This window comes from Danio aesculapii, chromosome 23 (assembly GCF_903798145.1).
Source record: "Danio aesculapii chromosome 23, fDanAes4.1, whole genome shotgun sequence".
NCBI classification, from domain to species: domain Eukaryota; kingdom Metazoa; phylum Chordata; class Actinopteri; order Cypriniformes; family Danionidae; genus Danio; species Danio aesculapii.
In genome coordinates, this window is record NC_079457.1 from 15,909,834 (window position 1) to 15,935,216 (window position 25,383).

Below are 25,383 nucleotides of genomic sequence, written 5' to 3' on the forward strand. Positions count from 1 at the left end.
TAGGCGCAGCAGCAGATTCAGTCAGACTTCATCCGCTCGGCTCAGGAAGAGAAATCAGCCATCTCTCAGTCAGATCCCTGCAAACACCACAGCATCCAAATCCAGAAATCACATTAAGCTTCGGGGGGAATCCTGCGATCTACAGGAAAAGGTATTACAGCCTGCGGAGAGATTTTTAAAGCGTTTTTGTGTGTTGATTTGTAAAATACCGGATAGTAGCACAAACTGAAAGCAAATACAGTCACGAAACATGAACGCGACAAGGCGTTAATTGACCGGTGCAGTATATAAATGAGATTTATATGAGGTTTTAGAAATGGATGGAACTTGTAATTTGATATTTAAGGATGTATGGTGCAATGTTTTGACGAAGGCTGCTCTTTCGGCATGCGTCAGCTAGTTGGATTTCATGCTAGTTAGCCACGCTAGCTCCTTAGCAGCAGCGCATAAGCTTTAAATGTAATTTTATACCGAACAAATTACACTCGGAGACATCCGTTTATTAGCATGTAAAAATACCTGAATATACGAAGTAAGTCATGTGGTTGTAATTGTGATGCTGCCTGTTTTTGTGTGATAGTGTTAGCGAGTTGGCTAATGCTAAGCTCCTCATTCAGTCGCTCAAACACATCAGCAAACGTGTTTCAGGTTGGCAGACGCGTAGACGCTCATTTTCATCGCCAGGAGCTTTAATAGTTGTACAGATGTTTGCAGCGGTCTGGCTCATTACTGTATATGTGTATGAATATTGGCAGAAGTACAGTTAGCCCGTCAGTCTGACTCCAACATGATGACGTATTATATTCATGCATGACTGTAATGTTCAGACAGATATTAATGATCAATATGCATCTCTGGTTTAAATGGCTTCGCCTGTCCATTTAACATTAACCCCTCAGTCCCCTTGTTATGCTTAGTAAGTCAGAACAGGATCGTGTTTACAGACAGATTTTGATACATATATTCGGACTATAGGAAAATGTAACATTGCGATATATATATATATATATATATATATATATATATATATATATATATATATATATATTATAAGTTACGATGTGAATACAATTTCACCAGATGACTTTGTCTATTTGGATAGAATTTATGATGTTAGTTTGATTAGGACGATTCTGCAGTGGAAGTGCATCTCCCAAAATCTAATAAACAATCTATATAATTTTAGGGGTCCCCCGACACATTTTTGTTGTGGTCTGTCTGTGCTATTTGCTTTTCTGTATTTGCATGTGTTGTGAGTATTTTGATGCACATGTTTAGTCAGAGATTGATGAATTATAGTTTACTATTTGCATCTCCATAAAATCTAATAGACAATCTATAAACATTTTGGGGTTCCCCTACATGTTTTCGTTGCTGTCTGTCCTATTTGCAGTGCATTTCTGTATTTGCATGTATTGTATTTTCATGCACGCGTTTAGTCAGAGATTGATGAATTAATGTTTACTATTTGCATCTCCATAAAATCGAATTATGGGTGCAATGATTATAGATTTTGGTTGTACGATTATAGTCTGAAAAATAATCATGGTTATCACGATTATTATGCATTCGTTAATTTCAAAACACTACTAGTTTAGAAAATCGCATGACAACTCCTTATGTTTTAAAGTGTTATTTATTGATGCCCGGTAACCAAATAATGCAGCACATAATAATAATAATAATAAAAACAAACAATATTCCATTTCTCTTTGGACTTATAAATAAGTGAGAAAGGTTTTGGCATTTAAACATAAGTAATAATTACACACTGAAAATAATATGGGTATTCGCCTCGTGTACAAACTTTAAACTAGCGCAGAGTTGGCATAACTATGTTTAGTTGCTGCAGTTTTGTTGCGTGCAGAAACGCGGCGTTGAGAAACCTTAACGATTAATTAACCATGACGAATTAAAGCGTGGTTAAGAGTGAAATCAGTTAATTGTTGCATCCCTAAATCAAATAAATAATCTATAAAACATTTTCGCTGTGGACTGCACTATTTGCGATGCATTTCTGTATTTGCATGTGTTGTATTTTCATGCATAACAATCTATAATTGCAATCAAGAAAAAGATACCATTGAAAAAGTGGTTATCGTTTCCCGAGTCTTTAAGTACAGTAACTGAATGATAAAAATAAAAACAATTCAATAAAATGAATCGTAGAATTGTTCAATTTCTTATACATGAATGCTTTTAAAATCATTATACAATTTCAGGCATCAAAAACACATGGAAATGATAAATCATAATAGTGGCTTAATATCTAAAATATATATGAACAATGAGTTTTAATAACATGGAGTATTTTATATTGACCTAATGTCATTTAAAGCAATTACTTGTTAAACTCATAAAATGTACATCACCAGTTGCTAGTATGTTGTAAAATAAACATCAAACTAACATTTAAATTCAAACACTCAACTATTAATAATGATAAATCCAAAGAACTGATAATAACTTTTAAAGTTATCTCTCTATTTGTTTCTGTGCGTTAGATATTATAGGCAGGTCAAGTTTATTTTTAAAGCATCTATTGTAAAATGAAATAAAAGCAACAAAGAAAGAAATCATAATAGATGATTAAGAAATAAGATCAAGAATAAAAATGTAAGTCCTTATAATAATTTATTAAATATATATTATTTAAAAAGTTTCACAGTGATGGGTTGCAGCTGGAAGGGCATCCGCTGCGTAAAGCATATGCTGGATAAGTTGGAGGTTGATTCCACTGTGGCGTCCACTGATTAATAAAGGGACTAAGCCGAAAAGAAAATGAATGAATGCTTGAATTAATTATTTAAAAAATATATATAAATAAATTCATTTATAAATACTCATTGTGCCCTATAGTGATGACTGTGACTCTCGTGATGACATTCAAAGGTTTCATACTTTTGGTTTCGGGGTTTGTCAGACTCAAGTCTGTCATCAAATATCAGACAATTAACACCTCTTTAAAGGTAAACATGTTATACAGCGGTTCGCTCATAAATGCTTTTTTTTACTATCATGCATGCGTGCCAGTCGGCTAGATGTTTATTGAATAAAAGCGAGGAACGCCATTGCAGAAATGGGGGTTGAGGGGAGAACGTTCTGAACCACCCACGCTCTCCCCCTCTGTCTGCTTAGACAAGCTAAAATTAGGTCACCACCAGCCTACCGGGACACAACACCACCCCTCAGAACTGTTATGAATAGGCAGAGATGCTGCGACTACAAAACACAGCCAATTTTTTGCTTTGCTTTTGTCTTTTCACAAATAATGAGAATTGATCTGTGTGCTTTTTGGGTTTTGCTGTTTTATGTCTTATCAGAATCCAAAGCAAAATGCAGGGCTTCTAGATTAAAGTTGTTTTAACACGGATCCATCAAATATGTCTAATCCTTGCTGACAACATCTGCTTTGTTTCAGTAGGCTGTGGAAAAGTGATGGGTGTCTAAAAACACTGAGTGAAAAACTCATTGCCATAATGCTAGAGTGTAATGATTGGATACAAGGGTGTTGCTGAGCAGTTTCTAGGGATGTGCTGTGCAGACAGAAGCCTGTATGATGATTTGCTCTTTTTTTATGGCTCATTTTATGGTGTTTTCACATTTGGCAGGTTTGATTAAAAATAATTAACTACATAACCGAATTACTTTGCAGCTCATTTGATTAAATGGTTAATCACCCAAAAATGAAAATTCTGTTGTTAATTACTCACCCTCAGTCCAGTCCCCTGAGACCTTTGTTCAAATTAATATATTTTAGCTCTCTCAACCTCTATATACCGAAATGGTCATGAGACATTCGAAGAAAAAGAATCAAAAACATTGTCAAAACATTCACTGTGACTTTAGTGCTTCAACTGTAATCATATGAAGCTGCAAGAACACTTTTGTGCACCACCAAAACTGTAAAAACAACTGTTCACCAGTGTCTTCTGTGTCAGATCAAGGTGTGTTTTCTGCTGTTGTATTTACAATGTTGTTTTTTTAAGAGGGGGGGGGGGGGGGGGGTACAAAAGTGTTTTTAGAGCTTTGTATGATTACAGTTGAACCACTGAAGTCACATGGAACATTTTGACAATGATTTTGGTTCTTTTTCGGGACTTAAAACGTTTTAGGACCTTTGCTGTCACTGGACGATAAGAGAGCTCTCGCATTTTCATTAACATGTGTCGAAGATAAATGAAGGTCTCAGGGGTTGGGAAAGACATGAGAGTGGGGAATTAATAACAGAATTTAGATTTTTACTGAAGAAATTTGAGTCAGTCTGCTTCAAACAAACATGGCGTGGTTCGACTGAAATATGTATGCAGCACAGACCAAACACATTAAAATAAACCATAAACAACACAAAATGACTGCATTAACACTGCAGGTCTTGATGGTCAATTCTGATTTTGTGACTATCCGTTTTTTTGGATGACCGGCTAACATCATCTTTTAAAAGTGACTCGTATTCGATTGTCTGCATTTACACAACAAACGGCAAAGGCGCAGGAAAAAAAATACATATAAATATATAGCATGCGCTGACTGACAGCTAATAATAAAAAAACACTCTTTTCTCCATCCCTGTATTTGATATTTTCACAGGGTTTTATTTTTTTTATAATTCTTTTTGACAAGTTGTTTTACTATAGTTTATGACAGAAAAGTTCTCATTTGACCATATTCTTAGGCTTTATTTTTAGCCGTTTTAATGTGATCTCCATGGCGTGATTTATACACGTGATGTATGTAACAGTTTTATATTAGTTTTTGGTTACGTGGCGTATATTGTGCTCTCTTGCTCTCGTTAACATGCTCAAATACTTGTGCTACATGACAATATAAAAGCTTTTTTAGTCCTCATGTATGAGATTTAAGGTTTGGGACTCTGCTGAAGTCTGTTCTGAAAAGCGTCAGACTTGACGTCATTTGCTACGGTTTTTAATGACATGCGACTCGCATTGACAGGTGAAAATCAGCTCTACCTGCTTACACTGCATACATCCGATTCATATCAGATAAATTTCCACATATGAACAAGGGCTGAATCTGATTTGAGTAAATTGAAATTCACGTGATTTTTTTTTTTGCATACACGTACATGGGCTATGTCCGATCTGTGCCACATGGGAGAAAAGAATCGGAATTGAGTCACTTGAACCATGCAGTGTAAATGCATCCCTAGTCACAAGATGCAAGTAAAAGGCGATGGGTACTCTAAAGTTACCTATATGACCAGCATTACTGGACTGAACCTGAACACCGATTTCAGGGTCTCTCTTTGGTGCTATTTAAATGCTATTTGACATAAGTAAAAGAAAGTAGGGCTGGGCGATATGGCAAAAACACAATCTCAATAATTATATTCTTTATTGAACAATATATAAATAAAATTAAAGTGAAATATTCAGTTTCGAATAATGTATTTTTGTTAACTGTATGATCAAAAACAAAAGAGTAGCCTATGTTAAACTGTTTTTACTGTAGATGACAAAACCATTCATAGATCTGGCGTTTAATTAAAAAGTTTGAACATTTAAATATTTTAGACAAAGTTAAAAGTTTGCATAACCAATGATTGATCGTATCCACCCATGACCCACCCATAATTAAACATCATTTAGCATACTTTTTGATTACCTGACCCGCTGCACCAGCGGATATAACTGAGATCTATTAACGGGTAGCAGCACCAGTGGATACAACAGAGATCTGCGCATAACAGGGTTTTATGCATCCCCAATATCAAGAGAGTGACTCCATAAGGTAATGTGAACTACACACGCTTGATTACTAATATTTTAATGTGTAAAGTCGTGGACGCGTCACAGTGCAAAGCATAACTTTTCTTTTAAATGTCCATGCCTAATCGGTCATTGATAAGGTCTATCTATTGAAAGGGTTATCGACAATCAATTGATTGAGTAAACGTTAAAATCCCTAATATATAGGCCTATGTCTGTGTATATATATATTCTGTTAACCATCATACAGCTTGATTTCTTGCCTTAAAAAATCAGCTAGCGTCACAGACTTAGTTGTCGCATATTGCTGCTGTGTGATTGGCTCTTAGGATCAATATCGAGTAAAAATGTCCAGAGCTTACCATCGTTATCGACATCAACTTGCGATTCAGTTTGATATTGTCTATCAACCCAGCCCTAAAAGAACGCAAATATGAACTTTGGTGTTATTAGTAGTAACTGTTATTTAGTGTTAATTGTTTCAATGAGGTTGGGCGGCTTAGGTTTTAAACAAACAAAACTAGCCATTCTGTAATGTTGGCCAGTGACGTTTTGTGGCTTTGTTTTTTTTTTTTTTTTAAGAATTTGGCCACCAGTTTTAGGAGTACAACCCAAAGAGTCCAATTACTTTTTTCTCTTCAAAGTTGCAAATCATGTTGTTGCCCATTACAATTCAAGTCCTTCTGTGTGACATGAATCCTAAGCACTTTTACTGCTTTATAGAGTTATTAGCTATTCATAAGTTCTCTACTAATAAAAATACCATCACATTTACTCACATTTAAGCATTCAGCCCATACTAGGGTTGCACGGTTTACTGGTACTATGGTATTATCGCGACATTGTGACTCCAAAATACTAGTGGTGCTGCTGTAGTTTATAAACGGTAGTATCGTCATTAAAGGTCTATCTACAATAAATAATGCATGTGGGAAAGTCACTAAAATGCTCACTTTTTGTGCAACAATAGACCATTTTATTCTAATAGTCTCTGGAGCCCTTTAAGGTTGCATGTTTTCTGACGTTTCGAACGCACATCTGAATCTGTTTATTTCTGTTCCTGTCAATATAATTTAGTAGCTACAAAAACCACAAAAATCTCCTAAAAAGAACGACTCAAAGTAAAATTTTTGATTACTTTGGATTGTTACCTGATAAAACTGAGTAGATGGAAAAACCCAAAATAGATACAGGAAACATTGAAACAATTTTTGACTACTTCATATAGCCTAATTGTGTTGGAAAAATGCTCTTTTTGTGACAGATTTCATTGTTGTCTACAAAATATTTAAAAATATAATAATTTTAGTTGGAGTGATGTGCAAATAACACTTTTTTTCAATAATAATGTAATTATGGATTAACTTCAAATAGGCCTATTATAACATATAAACTATAGTATTTCTGACAATTTTCTTTATAATTTGAGTTATGAATTACAGTATCGAAATATGTATCGGGATACTTCAGCTGGTATACTATTGTAAAATTAATTAATGGTATCGCAGCAACCCTTGTCCATACACAGCATTATTTTGCATGTGTCTGTAATAAAATATGTCAAAGTATGTAATTTGTGAAAACAATTTTTTTTAGCTTTAGGTTCATCCATAAAAACAATAGTGTAAATTCTAAATGAATCAGTACAGGATAAAATGTATAATTTTAGTTTTCCAGTTCAGAACACACCCCGAGTCTGTGAAATTTCTTTGACTTGCAATTCTAATTTCTAATTGGATGAGTCTCTTTTGAGTCATTAATTGTTAATCGCTTTTCATAGCATCGCCTACTAATGGCCACCCAAATACATTGCATCACACCATCCAGCTCTGTCATTAGGTGTGTATGTATTTGCTTGTTGTGCTTTTACGTCATCACCCTCTTAAATGAGCTGCTCTTAATTCGATTGCAGTGCATCAAGGCATTAATGGGTTTGGATTTTCACTCAAGAGACAAAGTGGAAGGAAAAAGCATCTCCATAAGCTTAAATGATGACGTCCGCACTATACAAAACCTCTTGACTAACTGACAGTAAATATGCCAAAGTGGTCTGAAGCTGCAAGGAAATGTTTCAAACAGACATTTTTGGACTTAATTAAATTGCTTTGAAATAAATAGCAGTGTATTGATTGCATTGTAATGATTGTCTTGTTTTTGCTCTCTTTCTTAAGGGGGATGGTCGGTCTTGCGCTGTAGGAAGATCGCCGTGTCCACCTGACACATGAGGACGTCTCGTTGTACAGGGATCATGAGGGCTGTGCTTTAGTGAGGTATGAATGTTTTACCTGAATTATTGACAGAAAATTGACTTGTACTCTATTAATACCACGGTGCATTGCTCTGAACATCATTTTGTACAGTGTAGCTTTTGTTCTCTTTAGTTTGTTTTAGCACAGATGTTGTTCTACATGTATGGATGGGTGTAAAGAGTTTTTGATCTACAGCATAAAATCCAATCCACTATAGAAAATTATTCTTTCTAACAATAGCTTACTTTTATGTTTTATTCTCTTGAATGGTATTTGTTTTATTTTGTAGTTTAGGGGTGAGTTGATCCATCTGGCACTGGAAACACACATAAATAAAAATGTAATACTGTTGCGGCATTTAGCTCTGAGTTCCTTTCTCAGTAAGGACAAACAATGATGCTTGAATCGGTTGTGAAACCTTTTTTATCGTTTAATTTTATCACAGCTTGTGCCGTCAAATCAGTGATATTGCTTCAATGCTAATCACTAGCACAAGTCCCTACATACGAACTCACATTCTAAAAAAATTGTTTTCTCTTCTCATTATTTGCCCAATAAAGCAAATAATCAAACATGAATAATATACAAAAAGCAAATACTCAAACCTGAATAATATACGATAATTATCAAACGTAAACTTTATAATAGCCAAATCATCCAATTAATCTTTTCAGGCCAAACATAATAATAGAAGAAAGAAATGGCTCTAACAAATACTAAATTAAATTACTCAATTAAAGGGATAGTTTAACCACAAATCTGTCATCATTTACTTACCTTTGGCTACTTTTACTTGACAACAAAAATTGAAAAGCTTTTCCCCGGCATTTAAAAAAAATGTCCATAAGTCATTAATGCCATTCCAAACCTATAAGACTGTGGATAATCTTTAACTTTTTTAATGAATCATAAAAGGTTTCTTTTATTATTGAAAGTCCAGATAACCCAAACTTATAACAATAAAATTTTTTTTATAAATTCCTATTTAAAGTAATGGATATTAATAATCTATATCGGTATGTTAAGCATTAAGGAATTACATCATTTAAAATAAACAGATTTAATCTTGCAGTTCCTTTCACACAGTACCATGATGAATACAGTCAGTCCAGATGTGCAGTCACTGTTAGACTGAAAAGTCACAGCAGTGCAACAACTGAGGGGTCTGAAAAGCAAAACGCAACGTTCAGGAGTGGTTCTGCCATGTTGCTGTTGTCATGCCAAATAGCAACTCCATAAACAGAAGTGCGCAACACTAGTCCCACCTCCGAGTACTTCTGATTGGTCCACTGCTCTGGAACTGACAGTATGACAAATAAGCGCTGCTGTGGGTGAAATTTTTAATCTTTTTATCTTCACACGACAGCGTCTAAAAACGCAGTGCTGCAAAAGACATAAGTGTAAAACGGTCGCACACAACCGTATATATATATCCTCAATTTAAGTTTATTTCAGATACTCCGCTTGGAAATATCAACCTCTATTCTACGTTTTTACCTCCTCTATTAAAATATGATTATTTCTGCAGTGTGTAATGGTTGAGAACGTGAAAAGCCTAAAGTTTTAACACCAAAGTGCAAGACAAATAATGGAATGTAAAGATTCCATGTGAGATTGCCTCTCGTGTCTATCAAATAACATGTATGAAAGCATTTAGGCTTTCCTGTGAAATATAAAGATGATGGAAGAAGTTGTGGTAGGATATTCGGGATGTGGTGGGTTTCTAGGTTATTAAAGATGTTTTCTGTGACTACTTGTTTAGCCTGCATTAATGCATTCAGTGTATACTGCACGATTAATCATTAAAAGATCGGGATCTCAACACCCACGCAACATAAATTATAAATGATGGTGATTTGCATATTTTCATTAATCCTTCGAAGCGCTGCATTCAAATCTGCGTTTGAAAGGCAAATCAAGAAAGCAATTCAGTCTATTCTTGAGTAAGTTATGTTACAAAGTTAAGTTACAAACAGTCAAATAACACAGCAGTGCTGGGATAACAGTTTATAATTTAGATAAAACCACTAATGTTTATGGTAAAGATTGAAATCACCATCATGTGCTCAAAAATGAAAGTTGTAGGCAGCAATTATGTCATTTAACCAGTAGGTGGCGACAACCAGCCATCAAAAATATGCCACTGTATAATCTAGCAATGAAACATGAAGTTTTATGAGCGAATAACTAAATCATTTATTGGTTGTAGAAATTATAATGTTAGATTTATACATTTAGCGTTGTCAGCAACAGTAGTAGTGACAGTGAATTTTTCACAGTACTGAATATTTTACTATTTATTTTTATTCAGCTGATTATTTCTTCATTTTACTTTATGAAACCAAAAGTATCTTGTAGTACTGTTTTTTTTTTAATAAATGGAAAGCAAATTACATTTGTCCCCTCCTCTTTTTGGCTAATTCGAAAAATGGTCTGATCCGTGGCTTAAACCATAACGTGATCTGAACTGTGAGATTTGTGATCCGTTACACCACTACTATACTATACTTACTAGTGTAGTAGAGGCACTGTAAAAACAGACATAAAGTACAATTTTTGGGTAGAATTTTAAACCCTTTTGTTTTTACTGTGTTACATCAGTTTAGGAGACTGCTATGTCTCACTGATTAATCGTTACCTTCCATTTTGCTGTTTTAAAAAACAAAGTCAGAAAAGAGATGAAATTTCCATCCTTTATCTTAATGCAATCTCTAGGCCTCTTAAAATGATTTCCCATTATGCAGCAGTACTGAGTGCGCCGCCACACTCCACAGTGGACCCATATTTCTTGACGGCACATTAGTAATCTCATACCAGCACACACACAAACACGCAGCCATTGCATTTTTTCATTTGAAAGAGCTGCGCAGACCTAGCGTCTCTTCAAAGAACAAAAAGAAGGTCACCTTTGTACAGGAAGTATGATCGTGTTACATCTGTATTGTAGCAGGACTTTGAGTGCTTCCATGTTCAGCTCAAAATGCCATGCTCATTAAACCTCTATCAGTTTACTTTTAGTGCTTCGAAGGGGTTCTGTGATATTTGTCCCGAAACCTACATCAGAAAGCGCTATTGGCATGTCTCCACACATTTTTTTTTTGCCATTTTGCATCATTAGTATCCTTCACAAACTTAAGATACTGTTAAAAGGATTCATTTAATTAGCTAGTTGATGAAGTAATGACTATTAAGTGTCTTTCTGTGTGGTCAGCTGTAATTTTGTAAGTAATTAGAGTATGGTTTTGGAATAGCTCCATATTGGACAGTCGGGCTGCACGATTATGGCTAAAATGAAAATCACAAAACTTTTTTCATTAAAAGTTTCACATTTATCCCTCAACAGAACATTTATGGAAGTTATCTCCTGTGGTAAATCTGATACCACATTTATTTTATGTTTAACCCAGGAGATATGTTAGTTGTTCCTCATTCGTTTTAAAGCAAGATACTAAATACAAAATAACTAGTCATCACCATAAAAACAAATGCAAACATTTTTTGTATTACAATTGCTCTACATTTTTAGGTATGCAAATTAGGAATTATTTAATTAAATATGCACTATTTTGCATACATTTTTGACATTCAATGAAGTGAGGTTTAAAATTCTTTTTTGATTTTGCTTTTATTTTTTTTTACAGTGACTTTGGCTTGGCTATGTCATTTTAACAATTCAGAAAATAGCCAAAACAGCCGAAAGAAAATATGCATCTTCACATTTTTTTGTGTAAAAAAGTATTTTGTGTCTGTATATAGTCAGACGCATGATGTTTGAACATATCTCTCTGTAGAAACCTTCAGAATATTGATAAGAATAAAACAGATTATGGTTGCTTGATGTAAATACTACTGAAATGTATGTCTCAGTGCAGTAGGAAAAAACACCTCACTTTGTGAAAACCACCTTTAAAAATTTTGTAGAAAAAATAATTAGAGTCTAGTTTTGGAATAGATCCATATTAAACTGTTTGGTTTTATTTAATTAAGTTGCTATACAAAGCTAGGGAAATCTGCGAAACTTTTTTTATTACAATTTTTCACATTTATCCCTCAACAGAACATTTATGGAAGTTATGTCCTGTGGTAAATCTGATATCACATTTATTTTATGTTTAACCCAGGAGATATGTTAGGAGATATGTTAGGAGCAAGATACTAAATACAAAATAACTACTAGTCATCACCGTACAAATTACAACTGTTTTATATTTTATGCAAATTAGGCATTGTTTAATTAAACATGCACTATTTTGTTTGCATATTGAGCAAAATATGAATATTTGAACATTTAATAAAGCAATGTAAAGATTTTACATTAGAATCAGTGTTGTAAGAGTGATTTTGGCTTGGTTGGGTCTTTTTATCTTTGCAAAGAAATTCAGAAAAACAGTCATAAAAAACATGCTTATTCACATTTTTTGGTTGGAAAACAGTATTGTGTGTATTAGGGCTGAGAGATACAGCAAAAATTATCAGGATATTATCGGTATCGGTAATTATTGAATATTTTAACCAGTTTATTTAGAAATAATAGGATTTTCTTTAACCATTTTATATTAATTTACCAACATTACTAAGGCAAATAGTTTTTATAGTCAAAAACAAAAAAAAAATGTAATCCAAAATATGTGATCTCTTCATAATAAAATAAACAAAAGTGTTAAAGAGACTCTTAAACTTGATAAATAAAAAGTGTGTGCAATGGTAAAGTGTAAATACAGAATAATCAAAGAACAAACCCCAAACTCTGTAAAGAAAACTAATTATAATAATCAAATATGAGTTTTTAAGTAAATGGACTAACCATCATTATTCAAATACATAATACAACATTAAAAATAGTAAAGTTGGATGACTACATAACTCCCTATGCTAAACTAAACTTTCTGACGGGGTGCTGGTGGTTGGGATGCACAAGAAAAGAAATCAAAAAGCCACTCTGGAGACATCCTCACATCTTTTTTTATTTATCATCTCCTCACTGCTGCTGTACAGCACTCATATTTGCATGTGTTGTTATTCTGACCTGAAGTGGAAACCCAAAACTCGCATGTAAAAAAAAGTGTGAGCGTGTAGTTTCCTTGGCCATTTTCAATGGGCTTTGTGCTCTGCGCTCGTGCTCCCCTCCATGCAACTAGGCGACCATCAACCGTTTTCTCAGAGGATGACAAATGGACAGACCATTGCTGCAGCTTCGCTAGAAGTTTATAGAGCAAAGTAAAAAGCACTGCATTGTTTGGATGCACTATGTCTGTGGTAATTAGTCTGCCATTATTACTGAAATGTGTATGTTCCACATAAAGTGTGAAGCAGATTGGTAAGTTCTACTAGGCTACTAGTACGCTAGTCTAGTAGTTCTAGTACATTAACTAGGTGCGCCTGGAAAATGCGCACACCATGTGTGCATCGCTCCCTATTTTCACTGCAAGTCGCATGACTGCATTGGAAATGACAAACTCACACCCTAAGCTTATTGGCGTTCCTTCCAAGGCACACGCTAAGCAGCCACATTTGAATAAAATTATATCACTTCATACCTAAACTTCATAACAAACTTTTTTTTTTAATCGTTATTGAAAATGTTGTTCGGTCAATAAATACTGATACTGTTTTTATTGCCCAGCCTTAAGTGTGTATATATTTGGGCACATGATGTATGAACATATCTCTGTAGGAATCTTCAGAATATAGGTACAAATAAAACAGACTGGTTTATGTAAATAATACTGATGTGTAGATTTATGTTTCAGTGCAGGAGAAATAAAAACTCATTTTGTGAAAACCACCTTTTAAAATATACATTGCAATTGAAATCTACAGACCCAAATTGATAAAGTGAGATGAATGACAGGTGCAAGAAAACAACTGTATTCTTGCCTGCATGGTCTTGCCTTAAATCTTTACATTTCTATTAAATAATAAATGATGCTGCTTTGGATTTAATGTTTTTAAGGCCCACTTTGTTGCAGTTCTTGTGCTATTTTTGGTGTTGGCTGAAAAATAGCCCACAAAGGCTAGAAGTTTTCAATTTCATTTTGTTGTACATCCAGTTCTTCTCATGCATTTCTGCGGCAGGGGATCTGGTGGGCAGCTGAGCGTATCGTTCTCATGACACACTCCTCTTGCTTGTTTCATTTCAGATATCAAAGGGTTCTGGTAATGTGCCATGGGGTACGACGTCACCAGGTTCCAAGGAGAGGTGGACGAGGATCTGTTATGTCCCATCTGCAGCGGGGTGCTGGAGGAGCCAGTGCAGGTCTGCGCTTATTTTCATTCAACATCTTAGAACACCTTGAGAAGAGTGTCAGAGGCTCGACCTCTGTCGTGACATTATGGGTTTGTGGTTATCGTGTATCGTTTCTCTGAGACCATTGAGCAAATGAGTTTCACAAGGGAGTTGTCTTTCTGTAAAACCAGCTGGTGGTGGGGAAGTGGCCAAATGTGGGCTATACCAGATAGATACTTTTGTTCACACACATTGTATATTTAAAAAGCTATTTGGATGAATTTCGTAATAAGAGGCAATAGGGTATATGCAGAAGTATGTGGAAGGACTTTTAATTTTTCAGTACCCTGGGTCAAGCACTTCCGATGAACTCATTTCTAATAACTGATTTCTTTTATCTTTGCCATGATGACAGCACATAATATTTGACTAGATATCTTTCAAAACACTTCTATACATCTTAAAATGACATTTAAAAACTTAACTAGGTTAATTAGGTTAACTAGGCAGGTTAGGGTAATTAGGCAAGTTATTGTATAACGATGGTTTGTTCTGTAGACTATTGAAAAAAATATAGCTTAAAGGAGCTATTAATTTTGACCTTAAAATGTTTTTTTAAAAAATGAAAACTGCTTTTATTCTAACTGAAATAAAACAAATAAGACTTTCCCCAGAAGAAAAAATATTATCAGACATACTGTAAAAATTTCCTTGCTCTGTTAAACATCATTTGGGAAATATTTAAAAAAGAAAAGAATTCCGATTAATAATTTGGATTTCAACTTTAAGTCTGTGTGTGTTTTATATAGTATATATTTTTATGTCATAACAATGTTTATACATTACGACAATAAAAATCAAATGAAATTAATCAAAATAAAATCACAGTCTAGCAAAAGCTGCGAATGTCATGCACATCTTGTCAGGGATGCACAGTTCTGTGATCAGTAGTAAAACTCCAAAATCTCAAAGGGCGCTCTTGCAGGCAAACTCCAAACACATCCTAAAGAACAAACCCAGGAAATCCCTGTAGTGGTTGCTGAATAAACAGAAGATTTAATTGCTTTCATTGATTCAGTGGAGCTAATAAACTCCAATATGTGGAGTACAACAATATGTGGTTTATCGGAGTTGTTTGTCTTATAATTTCCCTGATAATAAAGTAAATGGTGGAATGCCTTTATCACTGATTAGCTTATTATTGTTCTTGCTATTTTTAGTAGTAATAATAATAGTAATGCATGCATATACAGTTTTTTATATACAGACTTTTTTTTTTTTAAAGATTTCACAAATGATGTTTAACAGAGCAAGGAAATTTTCACAGTATGTCTGATAATATTTTTCTTCTGGAGAAAGTCTTTGTTTTATTTTGGCTACAATAAAAGCAGTTTAGAATTTTTTTAAAGCCATTTTAAGGTCAATATTATTAGCCCCCAAGCAATATTAATATATATATATATATATATATATATATATATATATATATATATATATATATATATATATATATATATAATTGTTTACAGAACAAACCACTGTTATACAAGGATTTACCTAATTAATCCAATTAACCTAGTAAAGCCTTTAAATTGCACTTTAAGCTGATTTCTAGTGTCTTGAAAAATATCTAGTAATTATTATGTGCTGTCATCATCGCAAAGATTTAAAAAATCGGCTATGATTGTGTTATTAACGAGTTACATTAATTAATGAGTTATTAAATGTGTTGAAAAAAATCTTTCCGTTAAACAGAAATTGGGGGAAAAAATATACATAGGGGCTAATAATAAGGGACTTCAGCTGTATATGTAATATGAATACGTTTACACAGCTAAAGTGTCTAAAAAAGGCACATCAGTTGGCTGCAAAAGTCAATGCACACTGAGTTCCAGTTACATCCTGATCAATCTGTGTGTTGTGTGTTGTCTCAGGCCCCGCACTGTGAGCATGCCTTCTGTAACGCCTGCATCACGCAGTGGTTTGCGCAGCAGCAGATCTGCCCTGTGGACCGCACCGTGGTGACTCTCGCACACCTTCGCCCCGTCCCCCGCATCATGCGCAACATGCTCTCCAAGCTGCAGATCTCGTGTGATAACGCCGGCTTCGGCTGCACGGCCACCCTTCGCCTCGACCAGCTACAGTCGCACCTCAAAGACTGCGAGCACAACCCCAAACGGCCCGTCACGTGTGAGGAAGGCTGCGGGTAGGTCATGAACCACTATCTTCATCTTTGTGTTCTCACTTACTAACGCACAGCGATCTTTAGGAGAAGAATGTGTTGCTTTTGAATCGTTTTCTATGCCAAAATGTGCTGCACCAGAGTGGGGGGTTTCAGCTCTGTTCACAGTTTTTTTAATGTGTCAATGGCAGATAATTGTCTTTAGGGTTTGTTTGACATATTAATCACACCTACTTTTTTTCTTTTATTGCTCTGCAGGCTAGAAATGCCCAAAGATGAGATGCCCAATCATAACTGTATTAAGCACCTTCGCAGTGTGGTGCAGCAACAGCAGACCAAAATTGCAGATCTGGAGAAAACTGCAGCGGAGCACAAGCACCAACTTGCAGAACAGGTCTGACCTTTGTGTTTTATACCTTATCACAAAGCTGCCTGAGTGTCACTGTCATGGCATTTATCTAGGATCCTCACTTCTGTTCAGCAAACATTAGAGTTCTCACATGTCTTTAAAGTACTTGAATTTCAAACATGTGGATTCAAGGCCTAGAAAGTACTTATGGCTGTTTCCACTGAGTGGTACATTACTGTACAGGTCGGTACGGGTCACCTTTATTAGGCTTGCGTTTCCACTGCCAAAAGGGTACCAGTTTGGTGGGCGTGGTGTACCACAGAAAGTTTCAATAGATGTCATTCCTGCTCAAGGAAATGTCAAAGTAAAGCTGTACAGGTTGTTTACATATCATATAAGAAGCACTTCTCACAAAACAGATGCTTTACACACATAAATACTTGTGTAGAAATGTTCATTACTAACTTTTCTATGAACAGGATTTGATTATAACTGCAGATCAATGATTAACGTCTGCAATTATAGAAAATAAATGAATAAATGCAACATGTATGAACACATACAGACCCTTAGAGTCTCTGATAGTTACCACTTATAGAAAAACTACACACAGCATACATTTAGTCCTTATTTGGGTTCAAAAACAACACAAAATATAGCCCACAGTCAGAGCAAACCTCTCTTCTTTATCTTCAATCTTCAGCAGCACATGTAGCCTCTGTTAGAGAGTAATTCCGTCATTCAGAGTTGATAATAGTCCAAAAGGTGATGATAATAGTTAAACATGGCAGTTTGTTCATGTTTTAGGTTGCTGAAAACATCATTTGCTCCTTTGTTTTTGTTTTTTTGGGTTCTCCTTTGTTTTTTCGCGCTTCACTCTCGCGTTTGTCCGTTTCTGAAAGGATCGGATGTCAGAAGTACGCCAATAATCATGCGCACGTTATTATCATCAGCTCAAGAAATTCGTTATTTCAAATGTATACATGCGGTGAGTGCATGCCAGCTCTCTGGAGAAAGTGAAACCACTCGCACTTTTAGGCAGCCTTGTAAAACAAAAACAGGACACGGCAGATTCTTGTTCTTCTTGGCTTTGTGGATGTTCATCAAGACGACGACAAGGTTTGTTTGAGCTCAGGTCGACCATGGCTTGTTATTATATGTATAAATTATTATATTAAAATGGTGGTTCCTATGTTTTCATTGTCCTGGCTTGTGTACGCGCCAGTGATGCTTCTCTGTAAACCAATAGCGTTCAGCTCCGCTTCTAACTCTGCCTATTGGTACCCTTGTCGTGCTAGGTACCCTTTCAAAAGGCTACCCAAAAAGTGGTATGGTACGGTTCGCTTTTTGATATCTTTTGACAGTGGAAACGACCATAAAAGCGTACTGTACCACTGAGTGGAAACGGGCCATTAAAGAAACATAGGTCCTCGAAAGTGCTTGAATTCAATTTTAAATTAAATTAATTTAGGGTGTTATTTCAGCAGTTGTATTGTGCTTCTGTCAAAAACAGAACTAAAAAACACATCAATGCTTCATTTAAAAATCTTAAATTCAAATTTTGTACAAGAAATATGACATAATACACATTTTATTAATATTTCAGAGACCACATTTCAATACTAGCAGTTCTTTGGTAACACTTTACAATAAGATTGTATTAGTTAATGTTAGTTAATGCTTGTTAATGCTTTTACTGATATGAACAAACAATGACCTATGCATTTATAATAGTATTTGTTTATGATCATTAACATTCTTTAATGAAAATACATTCGTTGTTCATTGTTGGTACTTGTTAGCTTATGGTGCATTAACTAATGTTAACAAACATGACTTTAGATGTTAATAATGCATTAGTAAATATTGACCTTTGATTAGTAAATGATGTACATGTATTGTTCACACTTAGTTCATGCAGTAAATACATGAACTAATAAAACCTTATCGTAAAGTCTGACTAGTTCTTTGAAAATTACATTTTTGAAAATGACACATTCAGAACATTACTCTGAATCATTACTCTGACTTTTAATGTAAATATTAAGTGTAAGTGAAATGTTAAGTACAGTAAGGACTTTCATGGTGCTACATATGCTAGGGGAGCTAAAAAGGTGCTTCTTTGAAAATGATGGTGCTTTAAAAAGTCCTTAAATCTGCTGTTCATGAAAGAGTGAGAAACCTGGCACGCACACACCATGCTTTGATGTCTGTTTTTCAGAAACGTGACATCCAGCTCCTGAAAGCGTACATGCGAGCAATACGCAGCGCTAACCCAAATTTACAGAACCTGGAGGAGAGCATAGAGTACAATGAGATCCTGGAGTAAGTCTTCTCTTCTGTTCTGTTCTGTTCTGTTCTGTTCTGTATTTAGAAAAAAGAAAGGCCATTTTAGATTATTAATAAAAGCTTAATGCAACTAAACAATTCCAGTAATTACAGTGAAATGTAAAAATGTAAGCTTGCTCAACCTGTCCACGGTTTTTTTTGTATAAGTCACCTTTCTTGTGACTTGTCATTACAAACAAAAATGTTCTGAAACAATTTAAACATTTAATTTTGTAACTTCAGTGATCATAACAGGAGTTTTTACATGGACATTGGACTAGACTTACTAGACTAGGTTTGGATGTTTTGTTTGTTTCCAGACTGTCTTGCTCATGGTATGCTGTTTTTCCAGATGCTTTGTTATCTTTTAATTGACTTTAATAATCATTATTAAAATTTCAAGAGCACTAGTCAACAATAATACATAGTTTGTTATAATATTGCAGCCCTATCTTGAAATTAGATCTTTTTTTTGTCAATTATAATTTAAGTTGCATGTAGTCTTAAATATTTTTTGTAACAGTTTATAAAATTCTGACTGATTGTGTTTGACATGAGGTAATTAAAAATTTGCCTATATAAAGGGAAAACATTTCCCTGGAAATCGATTTTACTGTGCAAATATTGCCCTATAATGAATTGTATTAGTATTTATAAGTTGGTTGTATTCTGCTGTGGATAAAAACATCAGTTTACTATGTACACAATGAGCACATAAATAACTTATGAGTAGGCCCACATGGAATATGCGCCCGCTGAAAACTCAGCAGATTTCTGCAGATTGTTGAACCTTTCATTAAGTTTGTCAATGTGAGCGTGAGAGATGGAGCAAATATAAATATGAGCAAATATAAGAGTTTATTTTTAAAACGGATAACTCCATATTTAATCATTTGATAATTACATTTTTATGTTGCGTATCACAAATGACCCCCCCCCCCAACACACACACACATAATCACAATTCAGTATTTCTACGCATTATCTTTGATCTTTCAGTGGCAATAAAAGAGTCAGCTTACTGTATTGTCAATTGTGTTGAAGTACTACTCTGCATATTGATCTATTCACTCCTGTGAAATCACACATGAACTGATACAGAGTTTTTGATAAAAAGTCAACAAATAAAGCCTACTTTAGTGTATTTGGTCAGAATCGTTTGCCTAGTCTTTGAATAGCAGGTAATAAAGTTATAAACAACATTCAGTTTGTTGCACAGAGCAATTAATTTGCTTTGTTAGACCTGAAGACGTTTAAGTATTTGGCTTATAAGCACGGCCAAACAGACTCTGCAGACATGAATTGCTATTTCTGTTCAGAACTTGTGCACAAGCATTTTGTGAATATAGTAACTAAAAAAAATCATTTAGTTTGTTTACCATGCAAATACAATTAGATCCATTTGTTTGTCTCGTATATCTACTAAAACAGTGTCTCAACCACGTTCCTGAAGGACCACCAGCTCTGCACATATTCCATATCTCCTTAACCAAACACACCTGATTCAATCATTAGCTCATTAGAAGAGACTGAAAGACCTGTAATGGGTGTGACAGACAAAGGAGACCTTCAAAACATGCAGTGTTGGTGGTCCTCCAGGAATGTGGTTGAGAAATACTGTACTAAAATACAGAAAATGTTACTTTAAAATGTATTGTACATAAATCATACAAACATCAGAATATTAATCAATAAAATTACTGAAATTATTATAAATATGGAACAAATATATATTTACACACATTTACATAAGTAAATAAATAGACTCAATGCTCCGCTTTCCCCCACAGTCCAAAGACATGCGGTATAGGTGAATTGGGTAAGCTAAATTGTCCATAGTGTATAGGTGTGCATGTAAGAGTGTATGGGTGTTTCCCAGTACTGGGTTGCAGCTGGAAGGGCATCCGCTGTGTAAAACATATGCTGGATAAGTTGGCGGTTCATTCTGCTGTGGCAACCCCTGATAAATAAAGGACTAAGCCAAAGGAAAATTAATGAATGAATCAATTTGTTTGGTCAGCAAAACAAGTCTCTCATATAATGTATCTACTAAAGCAGTGTTTCTTAACCACCATCCTGGAGGACCACCAGCTTTGCGCATATCCATGTGTCCTTAACCAAACACACCTGATTTAGATCATCAGCTTATTAGCACAGACTGAAAGACCTGTAATGGGTGTGACAAAGGAGATATCCAATACATGCAGTGTTGGTGGTCCTCCAGGAACGTGGTTGAGAAACACTGTACTAAATAACAGAAAATGGTACTTTACAAACTGTATTGTAAATAAATCATACAAACATGATGATGATGATGATAAAGAAAGCCTTTATTTGTCACATACACTTTTACATGCAGCGAAATTGCACCCCTCTGACCATACACAAACATCACACATTTAAGAGGAAGACAGGTCAGACGAGAGGTAGCATAGGAAATAGGAAATAAGATACATTGCGGAAAAGGGAGTAGATAGAATTTTGCACTTGACTGTTCTTAAAGTAGGACAGTGTGAGATCAGGGAGAAAAAAAGCCCTAGGCACATAAACACATAGACATAACATTGCAACAGGGGATAAGAACGGAATGTGGAGATAGTCCGATATATGTGATAAGCATACGAAGGCGTGGGATGCAGGGGGAGGTATTTAAATATTAGTCAATAAAATGACTGAAATTAATATAAAAACAGAACAAATATACAGTTGAAGTCAGAAGTATTATCCCCCCGTTTATTTTTCCCCCCAATTTCAGTTTAACGGAGAGATTTTTTTAGCACATTTTTAACTGTATTAGTTTTAATAACTCATCTCTAATAACTGATTTATTTTATCTTTGCCATGATGACAGTAAATAATATTTGACTAGATATTTTTAAGACACTTCTATACAGCTTCAAGTGACATTTAAAGGCTTAACTATGTTAATTAGGTTAACTAGGCAGGTTAGGGTAATTAGACATGTTATTGTATAAGGATGGTTTGTTCTGTAGACTATCGAAAAAAATAGCTTAAAGGGGCTAATAATTACCTTAAAATGATTTTTAAAAAATTAAAAACTGCTTTCATTCTAGCTGAAATAAAACAAATAAGACTTTCCCCAGAAGAAAAAATATTATCAGACATACTGTGAAAATTTCCTTGCTCTGTTAAACATCATTTGGGAAATATTTAAAAAAAGAAAAAATAATTCAAAGGGGGGATAATAATTCTGATTTCAACTATATATTTACTTAAGCAAATAAACAGACTGGACCACCACGGTTCAAACTAAAGACATACAGTTAAGGTGAATTGGATAAACTAAATTGACTGTAGTGTTGCGTGTGAATGAGAGATTGTGTATGGGTGTTCCCCAGCACTAGGGGTTCATGAGTTAATCTGACTCTACTGTTTGACCCACAGGTGGGTGAATTCTCTCCAGCCCGCACGCGTGACCCGCTGGGGAGGAATGATCTCCACACCTGATGCCGTCCTGCAGGCAGTCATCAAGCGCTCGCTAATCGACAGTGGATGTCCGCTGTCCATCGTCAATGACCTCATCGAAAATGCCCACGAGCGGAACTGGCCTCAAGGTTTGGCCACGCTGGAGACGCGGCAGATGAACCGCCGTTACTATGAAAACTATGTAGCCAAACGCATCCCGGGGAAACAAGCGGTGGTGGTGATGGCCTGCGAGAACCAGCACATGGGGGAGGATATGATTCTGGAGCCAGGTTTGGTTATGATCTTCGCTCATGGCGTGGAGGAGATCTTGTAGTCTGTACATAGGTGGGTGCCAATAATAACAAGGGGTTTACAGAGACTGAACGATTCCCCCCTTCTAAAAAAAAAGATCAATTTATTCCACTAAAAATATCAAGACCTCTTCGACAGTCGTTACCTCAAATTTTAAGAAAGAAAGACACGCTCTCTGCTTATTTGAGGACTTCCAGCATTCCCATTCTCTTTGCCTTAAAAGGACATTTTTCAAAAAGTGGACCCTAAAAAAACAACTTGAAGCATTATCAGGGACGATGGTACACGTTTTAACTTTAGCGATCAGAAGGATTTGAAGTGATCTCTAATTTCCCCTTTAATGTTTATTTCCCTCTTGAGAGCAAGTAGACGTTATTCGCAGCTTTGGACGGCATAAAAGAGCAGTTAAGATTCTTGTAAATACAGATGATAAAGAAATATAGACAAATATACTATCTGTTCTTGTTCTAATAGAGTAGTGGACCTTTTTGCTGTCTTCATCTCGGTTTGCTGTTTAGTGTAGAGTGTTTTAGCTGCCATGGATCTCGTTGTTTTTTTCATTTCATTTTTAAAGAGAGCTATAATTAAAGTATGCTAGATGAAACATCTGCTCGGTGTTTGCACTGTGTGGTGATTGGAAAAGCAAGATGATGTCATACATCTCGTTTGGTGAAGATGTTTGAAAGAAAGAAATCTCTTTGATGGAAATCAGTTAACTATTGTTTAGTTTGTTTCAAATCAAGTTTATTTCTCCAGAAATGTTTTTATTTATTTGTGTTATTTTATTGTAGTCTGCTGGGATCGCTGGCTTTTATTTTTATTATTGGTCAGAACCATTTATTCCGTTTTTTTTCTTCCAAAACATTTTATTTTTTTATTCTGGTATCACTGGCTTTCACACTAATATTGATTAGAATCTTAATATTTTTTAAGATCCCTTTTATTCCACTATGTGCAACTACAAAATTCATTTCTTTTGCTTTTTTTCCCTCCAAAATCAATTTTTTATAAAATATTTTTTTTACTTTTCTGCTAAAATTACAAGCTATCCCACTATTATCGATCAGAAATAATAGTGACTTTTTTTAAATGGTCTGAAAAGTTTCCAATCGACTATGTGCAACTAGAAACCCTCTAATTTCAATGTAATATTTCTCCAGAAATAATGTTTTTATTATTATTATTATTTTGTATTATTTTCTACTGGCTATCAATTGAACCATAATATTTAGTTTTAGTGTGAACTCGAAGCTTATTTTCAAGATTTATCAAAACCATAAATGAATCGAATATGAAAAATGTTCGACGTTAAAACACACAATGTCTCGACCATATCTGGACCTGTTTGCTGTGGTTAACATCCATCACGTGACACACATTTTCAAAGTGACTAAATAAAGAGAGATGGGACGGTTGTATGTTTGTGTATATTGTGCAATTGATTCCTGGATAAGTGGTTTAAGAGTTTTTATTTTGCGTATTTCACATTCTTTCGTTGTACATAGTTGATTTCAGAATCGGTTTGTTTTGTGTTGTACGACAGTTGTCTCTGCAACCAAAGTGTTTTATTGTGTTGTATGCACATCGTGCTTGCTTTTTCGTTTCGTTGTTGATGATGATGTTCGCGAACACCGAAAATGTAAGTTCTGCGATTTTTAAAATGTATCTTCAGAGCTTTTGTGCGTGTGTGTGTCTTCTGCTTCAGTGTTACATAGACCTGAATGCTAAGTGCGTTGTTTACAGTAGCTTTTTCTGCAAATGTTGCTTAATAAGAGCTGAAAAACTTAAGGACCCAGAATGTTTTACTCTGCAATATTCAGCCAGGTCTATGTGAACTAAGGAGAGATGTCTGTGAACTTTGCCTTATCACACTTCATTCGACACTCGACTGCATGATCGCTCTATAATGTGTCACACGGCTTCTCCGCACATCATCTCACAAAGACGAGGCACAGTGGTTTTTCACTTCTCGGGTGTTGACGGATGGGATCACTTTCTGCTAGGAAATGCCATTCATGAAATAAGGCTTTTGTTTTTTCGTTCATGCTCGCTGCATCATCTCTTATTGGACACGCAGGACTTTCTTGACTCTCAGGATTTATCATCTGATGTCAGGGATGAAATGTTCAAAGAGCTCATGTTTCCGCTGCAGCGTTGTCCGTGGATGTGGCATTCTTCTATTTGTTTGTTTGTTTTTGTTGTCTTTTATTCTTGCTTTTGTGCTGTGGGTTACTGACAGAATATGAATAAATATCATTGATTTTGCAATACGACGCCTGTGTCTTTGTCATCTTTATTATTATTAACCTGATAGTCCTCTTGTTGCTTGTGTTGAGATGATGAGAAATTCTAGAGGTGGCCATAATCTTGGCTGTATCCTGAGCAGATGCTGTGGCGGTAATTCAGTTCATCTTGATTTCTATAGCGCTTTTACAATGTAGATTGTGTCAAAGCAGCTTCACATAGAAGATTATAGTAAATTGAAGCGGTTGAACCTAACACTGAAGAGCAAATCCATCGATGCGCATGTCCCGCAAGCCAGTGGTGACAGCGGCAAGAAACAAACTTCACCAATTGACGAA

General features: G+C 35.1%; 1 protein-coding gene across 1 annotated transcript; it reads left to right on the plus strand.

Moving 5' to 3' along the window:
* On the plus strand, positions 1–25,074 carry rnf41 (ring finger protein 41). The gene is made up of 7 exons (XM_056449238.1): positions 1–151; positions 7,901–7,999; positions 14,119–14,234; positions 16,139–16,410; positions 16,645–16,780; positions 18,957–19,060; positions 22,469–25,074. Exons 3-7 carry the CDS (start codon positions 14,145–14,147, stop codon positions 22,821–22,823), a joined length of 957 nt encoding a protein of 318 aa, XP_056305213.1. The 5' UTR covers positions 1–151; positions 7,901–7,999; positions 14,119–14,144; the 3' UTR covers positions 22,824–25,074.
* The last annotated feature ends 309 nt before the right edge of the window (positions 25,075–25,383 follow it).